General features: G+C 48.1%; 1 protein-coding gene across 1 annotated transcript in view; it reads right to left on the bottom strand.

Moving 5' to 3' along the window:
- Positions 1-734: 734 nt before the first annotated feature.
- The window catches only part of KLHL35 (kelch like family member 35), a 31,162-nt gene continuing 13,194 nt past the window's right edge, over positions 735-18,702 (bottom strand). Inside the window, exons 3-7 of the mRNA XM_048839804.2 lie at positions 17,392-17,576; positions 15,546-15,664; positions 11,382-11,570; positions 8,915-9,103; positions 735-7,756 (exon numbers count right to left, since the gene is read on the bottom strand). Of these exons, the coding sequence (XP_048695761.1) occupies positions 7,568-7,756; positions 8,915-9,103; positions 11,382-11,570; positions 15,546-15,664; positions 17,392-17,576 (871 nt within the window). The 3' untranslated portion in view covers positions 735-7,567. The remainder of the gene's footprint in view (positions 7,757-8,914; positions 9,104-11,381; positions 11,571-15,545; positions 15,665-17,391; positions 17,577-18,702) is intronic.

Raw genomic sequence — 18,702 nt, 5'->3', positions numbered from 1 at the left:
GGGCACCATCACCACTTTCTTCTCTGCTTCGTCCCCCCTCCTGTGTTGTCAATCTAGTTCTTTTTAAAATGCCCAGACACAGAGAGGTTTGGGTCAAACAACATGTTGCGTTCACCCTGAAATGGCCTTTGATTGACCAGACTTTTCAGATTTGGTTCAACTCAAACTGAAGAAATTTTTTTTAATTTTTGGGAACTGCCAGCAAACAGGGAAAAGCAGTTCTTTGCCCAGCTGTAGGCATTTATTCACATCTGGGCAAAGACTCAGTACAAAACGTTTCACTCCTCAGCTGAAGCTTGCTGATCCATGAAGGACGAGTGACTTGACCGTGCCCTTCCACACCACATTTAAAGAGTACAATCCCCTAAAGCCACCAACATTAGCTCACCAGGGTGTGTGCACAATGCATCTAGGAAACAGCCTCCTCCCGACTCCTAGATTTCAGAGCTGGAGTCACAACATCGACACAGATATTTTTAAGTGCACTGGCAGAAGCCCCTTATGGACCCGGGCTGGCAGACTTGCTCCCAAATGCAGTGTAGACATCCCCTATGGGGCCGGATTCTGACTCTTACACCAGAATCAGATCAGAACCTGGCTTTGAAGTCTCTACACCAGAGCAGGGAATGCTACTCTCAACACACTCATGTGCTGCTCCACCAATATATGCTTGACCTTCAGCAAAGGGGTGGTCACCAGAACAGGAAAACAATCAAAAATACCTTCAAGGAAAATTAAAAGTTAATGCAAACATTTATTTCTAAAAAAGGAAAGAAGTTTAAACAATGGCAGCATTGACAGTGCTCACGGCATTACAAAATTCAGGCAAGTTTCTGTTGTACAACAATATGTACCAATATCAGACTGAGAACATCTTACCTTAGCACCCTCTGGCTTCAACTACACCACCATGTTACATCTACAGCACCATAACACACATGAAACAAGCCATGGGGGGAGGAGGGGATGATGCTGCACTGAATGTTTTACACAAAAGCTACCCTTCCTGGTGTGTATTTCTACTGAGCTGAAGAGTAAAGTAGAATGAGGAACTTGCAGAACACATCAGGTGAGAGTAAGAATCAAAGTGAGGGATGAAGTTACTTTACAAGACACTGGTGAGACCTTGTTTAGAAGACCATGATTCCCTTTTGGATATTGTTGTTCCAGGGTGAGACACGATGTGGAGCAGCCAGCATGAGCCTTGGTATGAAGACTCTTTACGAGCGTCAAAACACAAAAGTCTTGCATGTAAATTCTTAACAAGAAACTAGTAGGCGGTTTGCAAAACTGTAGTCCTGTATTGAAGAGAACCGTAGCCAATGATAAGAATGTGGGGTCAGAACCATCCCCCTTGTAGAGTCCGATGATGCAAGGTGCTGAGCACTCTTCATTTCCATGATCTTCAGTGCCCAGTAGCCCCTTGTGGGGTCTCTCTCTCTCTCTCACACACACACACACACAGGGCAGCTTGCACGCACATGCATACACAGGGCAGTTTTCACTCCTTTGTTAAGTGTAAAGGTTGCTTTGCATATGAGCAACCGAAACACTGGGAAGGCTGGAGGGATTGATTCATGAGGAAAGGATCACAGAATTAAAACTGTACCTCCTGGCCAAATGACAATGGGGTGGGAGGTGGAAACAGAGAAGAGGACAGCAGCCCATATGTATTAGAAGGGGGCTTAACACTAAGGAGGGAAGTGGGTTGTTTAAGATACAAAGAGGCAGAAATAGGAGTCATGTGATCAGATGGGAGAAATTCTACGGTCTGTTATGCAGGAGGCTATATGATCATAACGGTCCCTTCTAGTCTTAAAATCTACACAACGGACTAAGGCTATGTCTACATTAGCACTTTTATCAGTAAAACTTTTGTCGGTCAGGGGTGTGAAAAAACCACACCCCCGACTGACAAAAGTTTCACTGACTGACGCACCAGTGTGGATGGCACCTCGTAGGTGGGAGATGCTCTCCTGCCGACTTAGCTACTGCCACTCGTTAGGGGTGGTTTAATTATGCCGATGGAAGAGCTCTTTCCTGCCGGCATAAAGTGGCTACACGCGAGACCTTACAGCAGCACAGCTGTACCTCAGTAAGGTAGTGTAGACATAGCCGCAGACCCAGTCCATACATGAATTTTGTCCTGATTTAACTATTTCAGTTAGGGGTGCGACTTCCTACGGGAATAGTTCTACCAGTACAACTCTTGGGGGGATGCAGTTATGTCAGTATAAAAGGTGCCTTATACCAGTATAACTTACTCCTCTTTCCTTCAGCAATAAGCTATCCTGGTATCAGCATGCCGGTATAATTGCATCCACGCGAAAGGGGATGCGTCACATTGGCTATACTGAAATAGTTAGAAAGGTACAATGCGTGTGTAGACAAGCAATGCAGAAAATTCTATTGTGAAAATAGACCAGTCGTGGAGACTGTGGATGAGACTCCAATGATAGGGCCTCTATTCTTTCCCTCAAGAGTCACTGATTGTACAGAAGCAAGAGAGAACATGCTTCCCTTGCACTCAGGTCAGGCAAGAACCGAAACAATTTACACCGAATCAGTCTTTCCCATTTCTAATAAGACTGATTTGAAGACTTTTCAGCTGGCTTAGCTTCCCTCACCAGAGAGGCGTGGCTGCCGTGGTTTACAGCTAATCTTTGTAAGGGGACTGTGCCCCCCTTACTAACATTCAGCGGGGGTGTTTTAGTTGCTAGCTCCCAGTACTAAAAAGGGGGAAGGGTCGATGGGGAATCAGGACCCTGAGACTGATAGTCCACAGGAACAATGGGGAGAGGCCAATGCTCCAGGTCAGCCTGAATGACAGGGCAGGCAGGCTAATCAGGGAGTCAGGAGGCCAGGGAAGTCACATCCTCTGTGTGAGCTGGATTTGCCTGGGTCAGACAGAGTGGGGGCCAAGCTGAGGAGAAAGCAGGGGCCCAAGCTGAGCTGGGGAGCAGAGCTGTGCCAGATCCAGAGAGAGCAGACCCCATCCTGGGAGCAGAGCTGCAGCAACCAGAGCCAGAGGGGCCAGGAAAGCAGCCCAGGAAGCAGGTCAGTGCTGGGAGCAGAGTCACAGAAGCAGCCTGCAGAGCAGACCTGTCCTGGGAGCAGAGCTGCAGCAACCAGAGCCAGAGGGACCAGAGAAGCAGCCCAGGGAGCTGGAGGCAGAGCAGCAGCAGTGCAGAGACCGAGTGGTGGAGCTGGGGCTGGAGCAGTCTGGAGCTGGGTGCGGTGAGCAGCTGGGGAGACCGAGGGGGACCCTGGGCAGCGGCCCCAGCACAGGGAGACACCTCAGCCAAGAGGCTCTGCAGGCCAGGCGTGGATCATAACCCCGACAGGGCGGGGGCAACACTGGGAAGAAGGGTCCTACCACTTAGAGCCTGAGACCACCACCAGAGCGAGTGTCCAACCCACAGCATCCCTGCAGCACAGCCAGGGCCTGAGCAGGAGGCCTGGGACTTACAAGGAACAGACTGTGAACTGCCCTGATGCTCCAGAGACACTGTTCGTGATGTTCCCTGCCACAGAGCGGGGTGATGTGTTTCCTTTAACCTTTCCCATTTTTCCTTATTCTTTTTAAAAGTAATTGTTGATTAAATAACTTGAATTTGCTTTAACTTGTATGTAATAGTCAGTGGGTCAGAGAAGTGCCCAGTGCAGAGAGAGTACCCCGGAGTGGGGACACCCTAGCCCCTGTCCTAGGTGACCGCAGCAGGGTTGGGGGTCAAGCCCCCCAGGAATCCTGGGCCCAGCCTTGTTGGGGTTACGAGGACTCTGCCAGACAGGAGAGTGGAAGGGGAGTCCTCGAAGGCAGGGAGGCCACTGGGTAAAGGAAGTGGGAGCGAGGACTCAGATCCTTTCGCTAGCCCACTTCACCGGGCTAGTGCAGAAGCCAGGGAAGTTCCCTCAATAGCAGGACTATTCCCCCGCTTACACCTTGATTATTAAAAAAACCTTAGTGAAGAAAGGCTACCGAGGCCTCGTTTTTCTCAGGAGGAAAGGTTACGAGGTCAGCTAATGGGCACAATGAAAAGAGTGGAGAAATTTGACAAAGCAAATCCAGGTAAACAATTCTGCAATGAGGGTCCTAGAAGAAGCTAGAAGTATCTAGAAGTATCTGAACACCTCCTCAGAGCCACCACACACCGATGACTGGGGGAAACAGTCAGGGTGAGGGAGGGGAAGAAATGTAGGACTTTAACAGAACATGTGACCTCTGTGAGCAGCGGACGATCAGAGCTAGCTCATTCAGGCTAGGCAAGGTCAGCACTGTACCCCCATCCGAGGCTGACTTTACCCTAGCTACCTGGTGGTAAAAACTACCGAGCCTTGTCTCCACTAGGATAGCGTGCATGGGTCAACCTGCTGTAAAAATACCTCTCTTTTTGGCAGTGACAAAACAGGCTCAAGGAACAAAGACTAGCACAGAAGCAAGCAGTGCCTCTAAATTTAATCAGTCACTCAGCTGGGTAGGGGAGAGAAAATTAAGGCTACAGTAAAATGGAAGGACATGGAATTCAAGTACACTCATCAGGGACAGGATTTTAGACCTTCTGGCACTGTCCAGCCTTCGTTTTAATCAAAACGCCAACACACCCACCCTGGCACTAACTTTGTGGGCAAAGAAACTGCTTTTTCGCAGTCATCTGGAAGCAAGTCATCCACCACCTCCCCTCCCTTCAAAGGTCTTGGGATCATTGAGCTTTGTCTTCCTGCTATGACCTGTGTGAAGCGGATTAGCAATCTCAGGCCTGGTTCATAGGCGTTTACATCACACACCTCGTTGGGGATGCCAGCAGGCAGCGCTGAACAAGCATGTAGAACAAACTACACTCTTACTCCCACGAGATGCCCTCCAAGGCACAGTTCCTGGTTCAGCCACAATGTAAAAGGAAGGCTGGCCTGATGGTTAAGATGCCAGGTTAGGATACAGGAGAAGAGGGTTCAATTCCCACATCTCTGCCACAGTTTCCCTGTGTGATCCTGGGCAAGTCACTTACTCTGTGCCTCAGTTTCTCATCAGTAAAATGGGGAGAATGTTTGGAAGCTCTCTGGGACAGGAACTGTCTCTTCCTACATTATGCAGCATTTAGCACAATAGGGCCCTGATCTTAAGACTCTAGGTGCTACTGTAATACAAAACCACCACAACATTGGAGAGGAAGCTTGCCCTGCCACTGCCCATGCTGTACCTGTTCTGTACAGAACCAGGGGACTTAACCTCTACCTTGCCAGCCCAGCAACACATTCCTCCACTTTAAAAGCTGTCTTCAGGCTTCATAGTCACTGGAGACCACAGAAGTAATTGTGCAGGCGAGGGCACTACAAGAATGGGAAGGAAAGGGCAAATAGTACCAAAAATTAACAAGCCCATTTCCACCTACCTGCTATTGGACCACTCAGTTCCAAGCTGATGAAATGAAGATGCAGAATCTCTCCTTGGTAGGATGACGACTAATGGGAATAATGAGATTGTGCCTTTTTCCTTGATGTTCAGCACCAATGGAAAGTTTGAGGGTGTGGGGGGAGCAGAGCAGAGCAAAGGAGTCCTTTCCAGAGCTAGAAAAAGCCTATGGGCCCATTTTATTGTATCACAGTAAATCTTGTAAGGGCACTGACATGACTTAGTATTTACCTAGCACTCGAGCAAGTCAGATATTTCTCACACAGCGCCTAAGGAATAAACATCAACTTTGTCAAATTAAAACAAATAAAGGTCTGCAGAAGGATTTTAATCATCATTGTGAGGGGGCAGGAATGGTTAAGGACTCTTCAAATATTTTATCTCATCCCAAGTTACATTGTTTTTGAAGACACTGAGCTTTTGGGGATTTGAAGGGTAGGGACAGAAGAGATGGTTCAGGAACAATAAGTACCCCCTGAGCCTTCAATACATAGATGGTCTCTGAGGTTCTGAAATGTTAAAAAAAAAAGAAGGTTTTCAAGCTTCTAGCTCTGGAGTGAGAAGCTAGAGAAACTCACTAAAGATCCTATGCCCACAAGATTTCCAGCCCAATATTACAAACAGCTGAAAACTGTGATCCAGTTGCCTGTCACTATTAAAGGGAACCTACCTCTGAACAATTATGTGGTCCATTTATGGCCTCCTTACATAGGGGCCTTCAAACTCAATCAGGGGGATGCTGGAAGTGGGTTTAGGTCATGTGACACCAAGTACCTTGGAGTTTCTAAATGGCTGCTCTCTTGGCTGGCTCAAGGAATGGAACCAAAGCCCTCCATAGCTAAAAGCACAAATCTCTACAGCTTGAGCTAAGAGCCAGGCTTGCTAGCCAGGACTGTAATGCACTCATACCCTCTGTAGATTGGGAAGAGAGGGAGACATAACACACCTTGACCAAGGGGTAAGGATACAATTCCATCATGGAGGTCATGGATTCCGGGGCAACTGGAACAGTGGGCTGGTGGTCAGCCCCAGGGGCTGCCGGAACAGCTAAGCAGCGGTCCCTGGCCCGCCAGAGCAGCAGCCGGAGTTGGATCAGCCCTTGTGGGTCAGCCCCTGCCACAGACGCAGTGAGGCTGAGTAGCTGCAAGCCCCAGCAGCACTCTGTTTGTCCCCCCTCTCGTCCAAGTGTTTTTAGGAAAAATCAGGGATAGGTCACAGGCTTCCGTGAATTTTTGTTTATTGTCCATGACCTGTCCCTGACTTTTACTAAAAATACCCATGACAGAATCTTAACCTTCCCACTGGGATGCATGTACAGACATCTCTGCAGGATCAAGGCCTCAGGTTGTAATGAACTGGGGAACTGGAATCTATAGTGAAACCTTTCTTGTCTTAAGCAGATACCTGGTAGGGCTGAGCTGATTAAAGGTCATTACATAGAATCAGATACCTTTCAGACACTTGAGAAGTTTTGACATTTTGAAATGTTTTCCCCCATCCCAAATTGGGATTAAAAAAAGGCAAAAAATCTGAAAAATTTCCACAAATTGAAAAATAATAATAATAAAATAAAATCAGTTCAAATCATTTTAACTGTTTCTATAATTTCAAAGGGTTTTGTGCAGAATGCGACCTTTTTTCCGTGTATGTGGGTGTGGGTGTAAATTGACTGAAATTTACAAGCAAAAATTCACTTAGTCTTGAACAACTGGAACTTTCCTTTTTTTAAAGCAAAAGTTTTCAGAGTCTGTCGAATCAGATGCCATTTTGCCAACGGTTTTGGTTCTGACCAAAAAAAAGAAAAGAAAATGTTTTGTCAGAAAATTGCTGACGAGCTTTACTTGAGACCTACTGGAGGGCACGGTCTTAGCGCAGTATTCCCTGCCCCGTATGTTACGTACTGCCCACATCCCTGCTCCCCCAGCACAAAGCAGCATTCATCTCCACCAAAACAATGAAAGCAATTACTTAATATTTGCAGTCGTGACTCCCCTGACCCCCACCTTCCTTCCTGCCTGCATTGGTCACCTGACGTTGCTCTTCCACACAGACTGGCACATAACAATAATGAACAGGACAGAGGGTCATTTTTTGGCACTGAGGGTAACTGCCTTCTCCAGGGGGATTCTTCCTGGGGAGGGGAAGGAAGCGACAGGGTCATCTGCTCACACGTTGGAGAACGGTAACGCAGCCGTGGTAACTGGTGCAGCGTTGCAGCGGGGGTTGCTGAGCCACGTTCCCCGTCGCTGGGTCAAAGGTGAAAGCTTTGTCCGTGCCTTCCCCATTCTCATCCCGGCCACCCAGGATGTAGATCTTCCCACCACACACCGTCACCCCACAGCTCTCCTGCGGGCAGAGGGGAGGAAAGGATGGAGAGGTGAGGGTACCTCTTCCAGCTTTGTACAACAGGGTTCAAAGGGGAGGTTTAACAAGGAACGAAGTGCGGATCATGCTCTAGTCTCAACTGACTCCGCTTGGACCTGTGTATCTGCGAGATCATGCATCTAGCAGGGAGGGAAAGAACGGTAAGCAGAAGACAAGAGGTCTGGGGCCTGGATGTTGTGAGCCCCTGGGTGTCAGAAGGGCTGTTTCTGGGCGATGCTTGTGGATTTTTATAGACATCTAGAGACAAACAAGGGAGATCCTGCCTGAACCGAGTGATGTGATCTTTTCTGTTCTATACTGTGCTTCTCAGAACTAGCAGATGCTCACAAGAAGCACAACAAGGCAGTTCGTCACCTCCGCGTGAAATTCACTGCACTTCAGGCTTAATCATGCAAGCTGCTGAGTAGAGCTGATTGAAAAAAGTCAACAGGGTTTTGGTTTGTTTAAATAGAAATACATATTTTTTAAATTCCTTACCGCATTTTCAACAATAAGAAATCTGACTTTTTTTTTTTAATTAAATGAAAAATTTTCAGGTTTTTCTTTTTTCCTAAATGAAAAAAAAGATCTGAATTTTTGTCTTTTCAAAAACCAATTTTTTTTACTGCAACAGTTATACCAAAAACAAAATTCAGTTTCCCTTTCTGCCATTTGAAAATCAGAAAATGTTTACCATTTTCATTTTAGATGAAAAAGCCATTTTTCATTAAAAAAAATATACATTGCCAGAAAATTTCAGCCAGCTCTGGGGTGGAGCAGTGACTATTTACATGCTGGGATTTAAGCATGTACTTAAGTGCTTTTACTGGATAAGGGTCAGAGCTCTTAGCACCTTGCCTTTAAACTTCTGCAAAGATTCTAATGTGCACAGAGGATATTCTAGAGCAGGGATTGGCAACCTTTGGCATGCCGCCCATCAGGGAAAGCCACTCAGGCCGGGCCACTCTCTTCCCGCAGCCCCCGTTGGCCTGGAACGGCGAACCGCGGCCAGTGGGAGCTGCGATCGGCCGAATCTGCAGAAGCTGCAAAGTAAACAAACTGTCCCAGCCCGCCAGCGGATTTCCCTGATGGGCCGCGTGCCAAAGGTTACCGATCCCTGCTCTAGAGATTTCTCCTTACCAGAGGTCCTGGGAGAGTGGCCACTTCTCTCCAGGTGTCTTTCCTGGGATCGTAGCTGAAGATTTTACTCAGGAGTCCACCCACAACGTAAATCATGTTGTCCAAGGAGACAGCATTAATGCACCTCTGATAGAAGGGAGTGGGAGACAGGAATGTCCATTTGTTCTCCTCAGGATTATAGCACTGGACCTGGGAGGAGAAACAGGAAATCAGCTATTGAAACACAGATTCTCGTGGTGTCCCTGCTCAGGCAAAATCCCAGTAACTAAAACCTAACACCATAGGCACCAATTTTTACTTTTCCCAGGGGTGCTCCACCTCTGCTCTGCCCTGACACCCCACTCCCTCCCCCCCAAGACCCCTCCTTTGCTCCTCCTTTCCCGCCTCCACTCTGCCCCTTCCCCCAAGGCCTTGCCCTTGCTCTTGCTCTTCCTGCCTCCTCCCAAATTCCCCCGCTCACTGGTCTCCGCCCTCCCCCAAACCTCTCCCTGAGCCACCAAACAGCTGTTTGGTGTCACCGCCTATCAGCTGATCAGCGGTGCTGCCAAACAGCTGTGGCTGGTGGGTGCTGAGAAGCCACAATTTTTTTTTCTCTGGATGCTTCAGCCCCGAAGCACTCACCGAATCAGCACCTATGCCTTTGAACCCAACGCACATCGATGGCACAGTCCCTTTGAGCCAACACATTGCTGTGGATCTATCATAAAATGAATGAATGGGAGAAGGAGCATGGTCCTGTGAACAGACAACAGGACTTGGGAGTCAGGACACCTGGTTTCTGTTCTTAGCTCTTACACTGATTCACTGTGTGACTTCAGGCAAGTCACTTAGGCCCAGATTTGTAAAGGTACTGAGGTGCCTAACTCCCAATGAAACCAATGGGACTTATGTGCCTACATACCTTTAAAAATGTGGCCCTTAGACTTCAGCTTTTTCAGAAGTATCCACTAATTTTTGGGGGCCCAACCAGATGCCTTAAGGGGCCCGATTTTCAGAAGTACAGAGCATCTGCACCTCCAAAAGAATTCAAGGGGAGCTGTGAGCCCTCAGCACTTCTGGAAAACAAATCAGGCCTGTAAGTGTCAAGTTGGCCCCCTGAAAAATAAAATACCCAAAGCCAGTGGACGTTTGAAAACGTAGGCCTCTGCCTCGCAATTCCCCAGTCTGTAAAATGGGGATAATGCCTGCCTCCTGCAGGGGCGTGTGCGCCTCTGGCTAGTTCCACGTCTGTGAAGTGAACTGAAGATAAAAAGTGCTGAGTATTTCTTATTAATATAATGATGACTATTAACTAGCGAGTCCTGTAGCAGCATATCTGGTGCATGGAGGCCTTCCCCAGTCGGATAATCCCCAAGCTGTGTGATCATCTGAAACATGCCCATAGGCTGCTGTCTGCCACTGAGGGTAGGTCTATACTGCAGTTAGACACCCACAGCTGGCCCGTGCCAGCTGCCTCGGGGTTGCAGGGCTTGGGCTGTTTAACTGCAGTGTACAGGGGCTTGGGCTACAGCCCGAGCTCTGGGACCCTCCAACCTCACAGAGTCCTACAGCCTGGGCTGCAGCCTGAGCCAAAACATCTACACTGCAATTAAACAGTCCCTGAGCCCGAGCCTGGCCTGCCCCTTCCCCAAGAGGACTAACACCACAGGCAACTGCATCCTTCAGGGCACAGTTTATTCTTCAGACACAATCCAACAGTTCAACCTCAGATCCCCATATAAAACTAGCCTTCCCCCTGACCCAGGGTCTTCTACAGAGGCCCAGAGATCTCTCCCCTTGCACATCTCCCCCCAGCTCCAGGGCCTGCCACAGAAGCCCATTTCCCTTCTGAAGCTCTCCTTTCCAGCTTAGCCACTTGCAGGCTTCGATAATGACTGGATGAGTCTCAGCTGGGAAACAGCTCATCAGCCACAGGTGAGGCTGGTTCCAACTCCCCTTAAAGCGCCAGCTTGTGAGATAGCCCCCCATAAGGCGTAACCTGTATTGTAAATGTTTCGGGGGGGGGGGGGTGGAGGGGGCAGGGACTGTCATTTCGGTATTTGTACAGCACCTGGCACAATGGGGTCTTGGTCCATGACTAGGGGTCCTAGAAACTACTGCAATCCAAACAACAATATTAATAATAATGAGGTAGGCATAGTCAATATTATTGCCTTGTTACAGCTAGGGAAACTGATGAACAAAAAGTGAGTGATTTGCCCAAGGTCACACAATAGGCAAGGAATGAAACCCAGGAGACTTGACGTCCAGTCCTCTGCTCTAACCACTAGACAGCTCTCCCCTACTACAACCACAAACGGGTCAGGCAAACTACCCAGGCAACATCACAGCTGGAGAAGAGGGCATTGAGGAAGCACCTGAAAAAAAAGGAATCACACCCTCGGGCTCCTTGTTTACAAGACGTCTCAACCAAAGTAAACTTGCTGAGGGTTCCCTTTATCCTCGCCGTGCCCTGGCACCACGGTACCTTGTCTGTGTTTGCGCTGTCATCCACAGCACCCCCAATCACGTAGAGCTTGTTCAGACAGGGGACCACAGCCGCCGAGCTCACTGCTTCCAGCAAAGGGGTGACGGCCGACCAGCTGTTGGAGAATGTATCGTAGCATTCCACGCTGGCCAGGCGGTAAAAGCCGTCAAACCCCCCCACTGCGTAGATCTGCCATGGAAGGAGCAGAGTCAGTCGGCAGAAATCATACTGGGAGCGAGGAGCACCGGGATATAGAATCTGACACCTGGTACTGGGCATAACAATCCCACAGGGGCATGTGCAAAAGCTGCCTTGGGGCATGGAAAAGAGACAAACGGTTAGAATGCAGAGTGAACTATTAACAGGAAGGTGTGTATAACAGAGCAGCTTGCCCATAGAGGCCTGGGATCACCCAATGCTAGTTACTTCTGAGGCACACTTGGGCAAGGATTAGGGGATTGCCCTATAAAGGGCAGCAAGAAGCTTCCTGGAAAGGGAGTTGCTCAGGGAGATCAAAACAGAGGACAACAGCTGCTGGGTGTAAGCAGGCTCCAGCAGAGAATCCTCAGTCTTTAAGGCAAAGGGACACCCCTGAGTGGGAAGACTGGGAGCAAGGACTGGATGGGGCTTTGAGCACTTTGATTTGGAATTTTTGTTAATTTAATAAATCCAGCTCCCAGGAGGGGCATTGATGAGCTGGAGAAGAATTTATATCTGGAGCTCTGAAGAAGAGGGGAAACTGAGGCAAGGTGCTTCAGCATCATCTCTGGCCACAAGGAGACACACAGGAGGTGACCTGCCCTGTTACTGTGTGACTGAGGGGCACCAAGACAGAGAAGAAACCCACACCTTGAACTCCACAAGGTAAGCAACAGGATGCCCCATTTTAAAACCTCTGGGCTGCATGTTTTGCACACAAAGATCGAGTCCAGCTTTCTAACCACAAAGCTCTGTACCCTTCAATTATATATTTTATTGTCACAAGTATCAGATTTTATAGTAGGCCATTTCAGCAACACTAGGCACCTGATCAAACACTGAGATTTTTGTCATTGGCTTCAATCGAAGCAAAATTACTCCTATATCAAAATAGCCAGGAGTGAATGATTCATACAGCCCAGTTGTATTCTCGCAGAGACAGAAGTGACTACTGCTATCACATAGAATCAGAGAAATGTAGGGCTGGAAGGGATCTTGAGAGGTTGCCTAGTCCAGCCCCTTGCACTGAGGCAGACCCAAGTAAACCTAGACCATCCCTGACAGGTGTTTGTCCAACCTGTTCTTAAACACCTCCAAAGATGTGGATTTCACAGCCTCCCTTAGAAGCCTAATCCAGAGTTTAACTACCCACATAGTTAGAAAAGAGTTTCCTAATATCTAATCTAAATCTCCCTTGCTCCAGATTAAGCCCCTTACTTCTTGTCCTGCCATCAGCGGAAGTGGAGTGATCACCATCCTATTTATAACAGCCCTTAGCATGGTTGAAGATTTATCAGGTTCCCCCCTTGGTCTTCCTTTCTCAAGACTAAACATGCCCTTTTTTAAAAAAAAAAACCTTTCCTCGTAGAACAGGTTTTCCAAACTTTTTATCATTTTTGTTGTTCTCCTCTGAACTCCCCAATTTATCCATATCTTTCCCAAAGTGTGGCACCAAGAATTAGACACTCCAGCTGAGGCCTCACCAGTGCCAAGTAGAGTGGGATAATTACTTCCCATGTCTTACATCCGAAACTCCTGTTAATACACCCCAGAATGAGATTAGCCTTTTTTCCAACTGCACCACATTGTTCACTCATTTATTTTGCGATTCACTATAATGCCCAGATCCTTTTCAGCTCTGTCGCTACCTAACCAGTTATCACCCACTTTGTAGTGGTGCATTTGATTTGTCCTTCTTAAGTGAAGTACTTTACATGCATCTTTATTGAATTTCATCTTGTTGATTTCAGACCAATTCTCCAGTTTGTCAAAATCATTTTAAATTCTAATCCTGTCTTCCAAAGCGCTTGCGACCCCTGCTGGCCTGGTGTCACCTACAAACTCTGTAAGCATACTCTCCCCGACTCCATTATCCAAGTCATTCATGAAAATATTGACTAGTACTGGACCCAAGACTGAGCCCTGCAGGACCCCAGTAGATACCTCCTCTCAGTTTGACAGTGAGCCATTAGTAACTACTCTGAGTACGGTCTTTCAACCAGTTGTGCACCCACCTTATAGTAATTTAATCTCAATCACATTTTGTAGTTGGTTTATGAAACCAGCATATGGCACTGTGTCAAAAGCCTTACAAAAATCAAGCTATCACATCTAGTGGAGGACAGGTCCATCAACAGCTATTAGCCAAGAGGATCAGAGAGACAACCTCATGTTCCAGGCGTCCCTAAACCTCCAACTGTCAGAAGCTGGGAATGGGCAACAAGGGATCGATCACTTGATGATTACCTGTTCTGTTCATTCCCTCTGGGGCACCTGGCATTGGCCACTGATGGGCTATTGATCTGACTCAGTATGGCCATTCGTATATTTTACTGCTTCCCCCCTATCCGCTAGACCACTAACCCTGTCAAAGAAGGAAATTAGGTTGGTTTGGCATGATTTATTCTTGAGAAATCCATGCTGGCCATTTCTTATAACCCTATTATCCTCTAGGTGCTTACAAATTGATTGTTTAATAATTTGTTCCAGTGCCTTTCTAGGTGTCTCTGTTAGGATGACTCGTCTATAATTCCTTTGGTCCCTCTTTGTTCCCCCTTTTAAAGATACCTTCCATGTTTGTCCTTCTCCAATCTGCTGGGACCTCACCCGGCCTCCATGAATTCTCAAAGATAATTGCTAATGGTTACACGATTGCTTTAGCTGGTTCCTGAATCACCCGAGAATGAATTTCATCAGGTCCTGTCAACTTGAATACATTCATTTATCTAAATATTTGTTAAACTGTTCTTTCCTATTTGGCTTGAGTTCCTTCCCCCGGTTGTCAATATTAATTGTGTGGAGTATCTGGTCACCATTAACCTTATTAGTGAAGACTGAAGCTTTAAGTAACTACTTCTTATTTCCTTTTATGTCCCTTTCTAGGTGAAACTCTCAGTGTACTTTCGCCTGTCCGATTCTGTCCCTAAATGTTCATGCTTTTCTTTTGCACTCCTCCTTAGCAATTTGTCCATGTTACTACTGTACTTTGTGTTGACTCTCTGGTAACTGAAGAGCTCCTCTTGGAGCCGTATTGTCATCATCTTATTCTTCCTGTCTTCCCCTCCCCGCCTTTAAAATGGTCTCCTTGAAAGACTGCCAGACACAGGCGCCAGCTTCCTCATTTCCCCGGGGGTCTCAATCCCCGCCCCACCTCTTCCCGCCCCTGCTCCGCCTTTTCCTGCCCCATTCCGCCCCCTCCCCCAAGCTTGTCCCACCCTCATCCCTGGCGCCTCCTGCATGCCGCTGAACAGCTGATCCACAGCAGGCGGGAGGTGCTCGGGGGAAGGGGAGGAGCTGATCAGCAGGGCCGCCAGTGGGTGCTGAGCACCTACTTTCTTTTTCCCATGGGTGTTCCGGCCCCAGAGCATTCATGGAGTCGGTGCCTATGCTGCCAGCTCTCCTGTATTCCTTTAGATCTTCTTCCGATGGGACCTGTTCCTATGGGATCTGTCACATGTTCCTATATTATCTGCTGTTACCATGGGAGGAGGAATAAGTGCCGAAGCCCATAGGCATTGACTTCATGGGCGCTCTGGGGCTGGAGCACCCACAGGGAAAAATTAGTGGGTGCTCTGCACCCACCGGCAGCCAAGCTCCCCCACCCCGGCTCACCTCCGCCTCCTCCCCTGAGTGCGCCGCGTCCCCACTCCTCTGCCTACCTCCCAGTGCATGCTGCCGCAAAACAGCTGTTTTGGGGGGAGGGAGGGAGAGGAGCGGGAATGCAGCAGGGAAGAGGCAGGGCTGGGGCAGAGATTTGAGGAGGGAGTCGAATAGGGGCAGGGAGGGGGCAGAGACTTCGGGGAAGGGGTTGGAATGGGGGCAGGGCAGGGGTAGGGCTGGGGGCAAAGGGGATCAAGCACCCGCTGGCGCCAGCAGAAGTTGGCACCTATGCTGAAACCTCAGGTAATAGGTTTGGTCGACAGTCTATAACTTTAAACTGCAGACTGAGGGGAATGAAGTACGTACCTTGCCCTGAAGAGTCGCCATTTTGTGCCTCCATCTGCCCTTGTGCAGACAGGCAACTTTGATCCAGACATTCAGCTGGGAGCTCAGCACCCAAACATCGCTGCTGTTGATGTGCCCTCCTGGAAGACAGAGAGGCCCCACACCATCAAGGGGAGAGCCACCACCATCACCTCAGAACTGGGGGCTCTGAGACAGCTTAGTGTAAATGACAAATACCACCACCACGCACTGATGTAGTGCTTGACATAGGGATCTCGCTTGTAGAGGCAGAAGGTGGAGAAGGAGGAGAAAGAAAAGTCTCAAAGAATGTCAGCCATCCTTACAGGATGGGGGACTGTCCTGAGAAGCAGCAACTCCAAAAAAGATTTGGGGGGGTTCGGTGGATAATCAGCGGAATGTGACCTCTCGGTGTGACACACACTGTGGTCGTTCTTATCGGGGGCAGACCTTGCCAACCCAATTTGCAGCAGCCTCCTCAGCGGAGCGCAGAGCCCTCTGACCACCATCCAATCTGGTCCAAAAGCAGTCACGAGAGATGGGAGACGTTGTCGGTCTTTGGCCACACCACAGCCACATGGTCCTCTCGTTGGCCTCAGGAGAGGAGGCTGGCTTGCAAGTTGACCCAGGTCCATTCAAAAATCGGTTCAGAAGGACCCATGAGCATGGTAGTAAATCAAAGTCAGGTACCCACAGGGTCAGGTCAGTTATAACAGACTGGTTTCTGTTGCCAGCTGCAGACCATTCTTCATGCCACATCGACATTGCAGGGAAATCTGGGCAGGGCAAATAAGCCCACAACAGGTGCCTCAACCACAAGCATGCTCTTGGGTGGTCAAAGAAGTCTGTGTGTCATGGTAGGCGCAGGTTTGCCCTGATCTTCTCAGGTTGCTACAGCCAGAATGGCAACGATGGATGTGTGGAAGAATAACGTTGCTGGATGTGGGGAGCCAAACACGGCATTAGCAATGACACGGTGGTGAAGAGCTAATGTGATCTTGGGATGCATAAACAGGGGAATCTCAAGTAGGAGCAGAGGGGTTATTTTACCTCTGTATTTGGCACTGGTGAGACCACTGCTGGAATCCTGTGTCCAGGTCCGGTGCCCACAATTCAAGAAGGGTGTTGATAAATGGGAGAGGGTTCATAGAAGAGCCATGAGAATGATTAAAGGATTAGAAAAAATGCCTTATAGTGAGACTCAAGGAGCTCAATCTGTTTATCTTAACAAAGAGTAGATTAAGAGGTAACAGTCTAAGCATCTACATGGGGAACAAATATTTAATAATGGGCTCTACAGTCTAGCAGAGAAAAGTATAACATGGTCCAATGGCTGGAAACTAAAGCTAGACAAATTCAGACTGGAAAAAAGATGTAAGTTATCCAGTGGATATAGCACTGGAACAATTTACCAAGAGTCATGCTGGATTCTCCATCGCTGACAATTTATAAACCAGGATTGGGTGTTTTTCTAAAAGCTCTGCCCTAGGAATTATTTTGGGCAAGTTCTGTGGCCTGTGTTAAAAGGATCATCAGACTAGATGATCACAAAGGTCCTTCTGGCCTTAACATCTGTGAATCTGTGGCCAAGGAGATATATTGGGAATGAATTCTCGGCCGCTTACACTTCCAACTATAAGTACAAGGAACACTGCTAACCACTACAGCGTGACAAGAGCAGAAACACACATACTGCATAACATACTTTGCAACAGGTCCTAGACGCACACGTAAAACAGACCCGGGTGACTCTGCAGCTGGAGAGGAAAGCATCACAGAGCCTGAATTGGCAGTTTCTCTCCGAAATGCTTGGAGGTGTAGCTGCGGGGCTGTTGGGTGGGTTTCTCACCTGATATATACACGTCATTCTTTAGGGTGCAGGCTGCAAACTCCGATTTGGTGTACCCTGGCACACTAGAGAGTGCTGTCCACTGCCTGCTCTTCGGGTGGTACATATCAGTGAAGGGGAGCTTCAAGAGGCCTTTCTTATCACAGCCGCCTACAACTACTATGACCTCTGCTAATTCCATGAACCTAGAATGAGAAACACATGGGTAAATATTAAAGCAACAGTCCCAACTTTCTGTTCTGTCATCCAAGCTTTAGCCACCTACCATGCTGTCTGGTAGAAAGCACTATGTTACCTATTACCATGAGGAGTCTCATTGGGATAGGCAGCGTTATCTAGGGGATATGGCACTGGATTGAGAGTCAGGAGATCTGGGTTCTATTCCCAACTCTGCAACTGACTTTCTGGGCACCTCACTTCACCCCTCTGTCACTCAGTTCCCCCTCCCATCCTTTGTCCGTCTTTGCTATTTAGATTGTAAGCACTTTGGGGAAGGAGTTGTCTTTATTATGGGTTTGTGCAGTTCAAAGGCATTGTCCAGCTTCTGTTAAATAGAGTCAAAGTTAAAAGTGACCTCCGAAACTCTCCACAGGATCGGCCCAGCTACCGGAAGTCCCCACTCTGTGATCATTCTCTCTCCTGACAGTTATGTTCCTCATGACCAAGAAAGCTGCCAGCCTCAAGAGCAAGACCAGTGACCATGGGAAACAGAGCTTTCTTGGCAGCTGGCCCATGGCAAACTCACTGCCAGACGAGAGGGGGGAAGGTGGTTGGGGTGCTAGCTTAGGACTTGAGAGTTCAGTTCCCTGCCTCCAGGCTGATTCCCGTGGACAAGTGTCAGAACACGCTGCGGCAGCATTCCGTCCAAACTCTCAAGACTGAACACAAGGTCTGTCATTCCAGACCAGACCCTTGCCCATCAGTGGCCCATACTCGCTGCTTCAGTGAAAAACAGAACAAACTAAATCCCCCAGTCAAGCTGTGCAATGCAACAGATAGCGGGACTCCCTCCTGACCCGTATGGACAATACCATGCTGGGAGAAGTTGCAAATGCTTTGGATGATAGGATTAAAATTCAGAATCATCTGCAGAAATGGTCTGAAGTAAGTAGGATGAAATTCAATAAGGACAAATGCAAAGTACTCCACTTAGGAAGGAACAAATCAGTTACACACATACAAAAAGGGAAATGACTGAGTACTGCAGATATGAGTCAACAGTGTAACACTGTTGCAAAAAAAGCAAACATCAAATTCTGGGCTGTATTAGCAGGAGTGTTTTAAGCAAAACACAAGTAGTAATTCTTCTGC

Source organism: Caretta caretta, chromosome 1 (genome assembly GCF_965140235.1).
Source record: "Caretta caretta isolate rCarCar2 chromosome 1, rCarCar1.hap1, whole genome shotgun sequence".
NCBI classification, from domain to species: domain Eukaryota; kingdom Metazoa; phylum Chordata; order Testudines; family Cheloniidae; genus Caretta; species Caretta caretta.
This window is presented reverse-complemented; position numbering and strand designations above follow the sequence as displayed.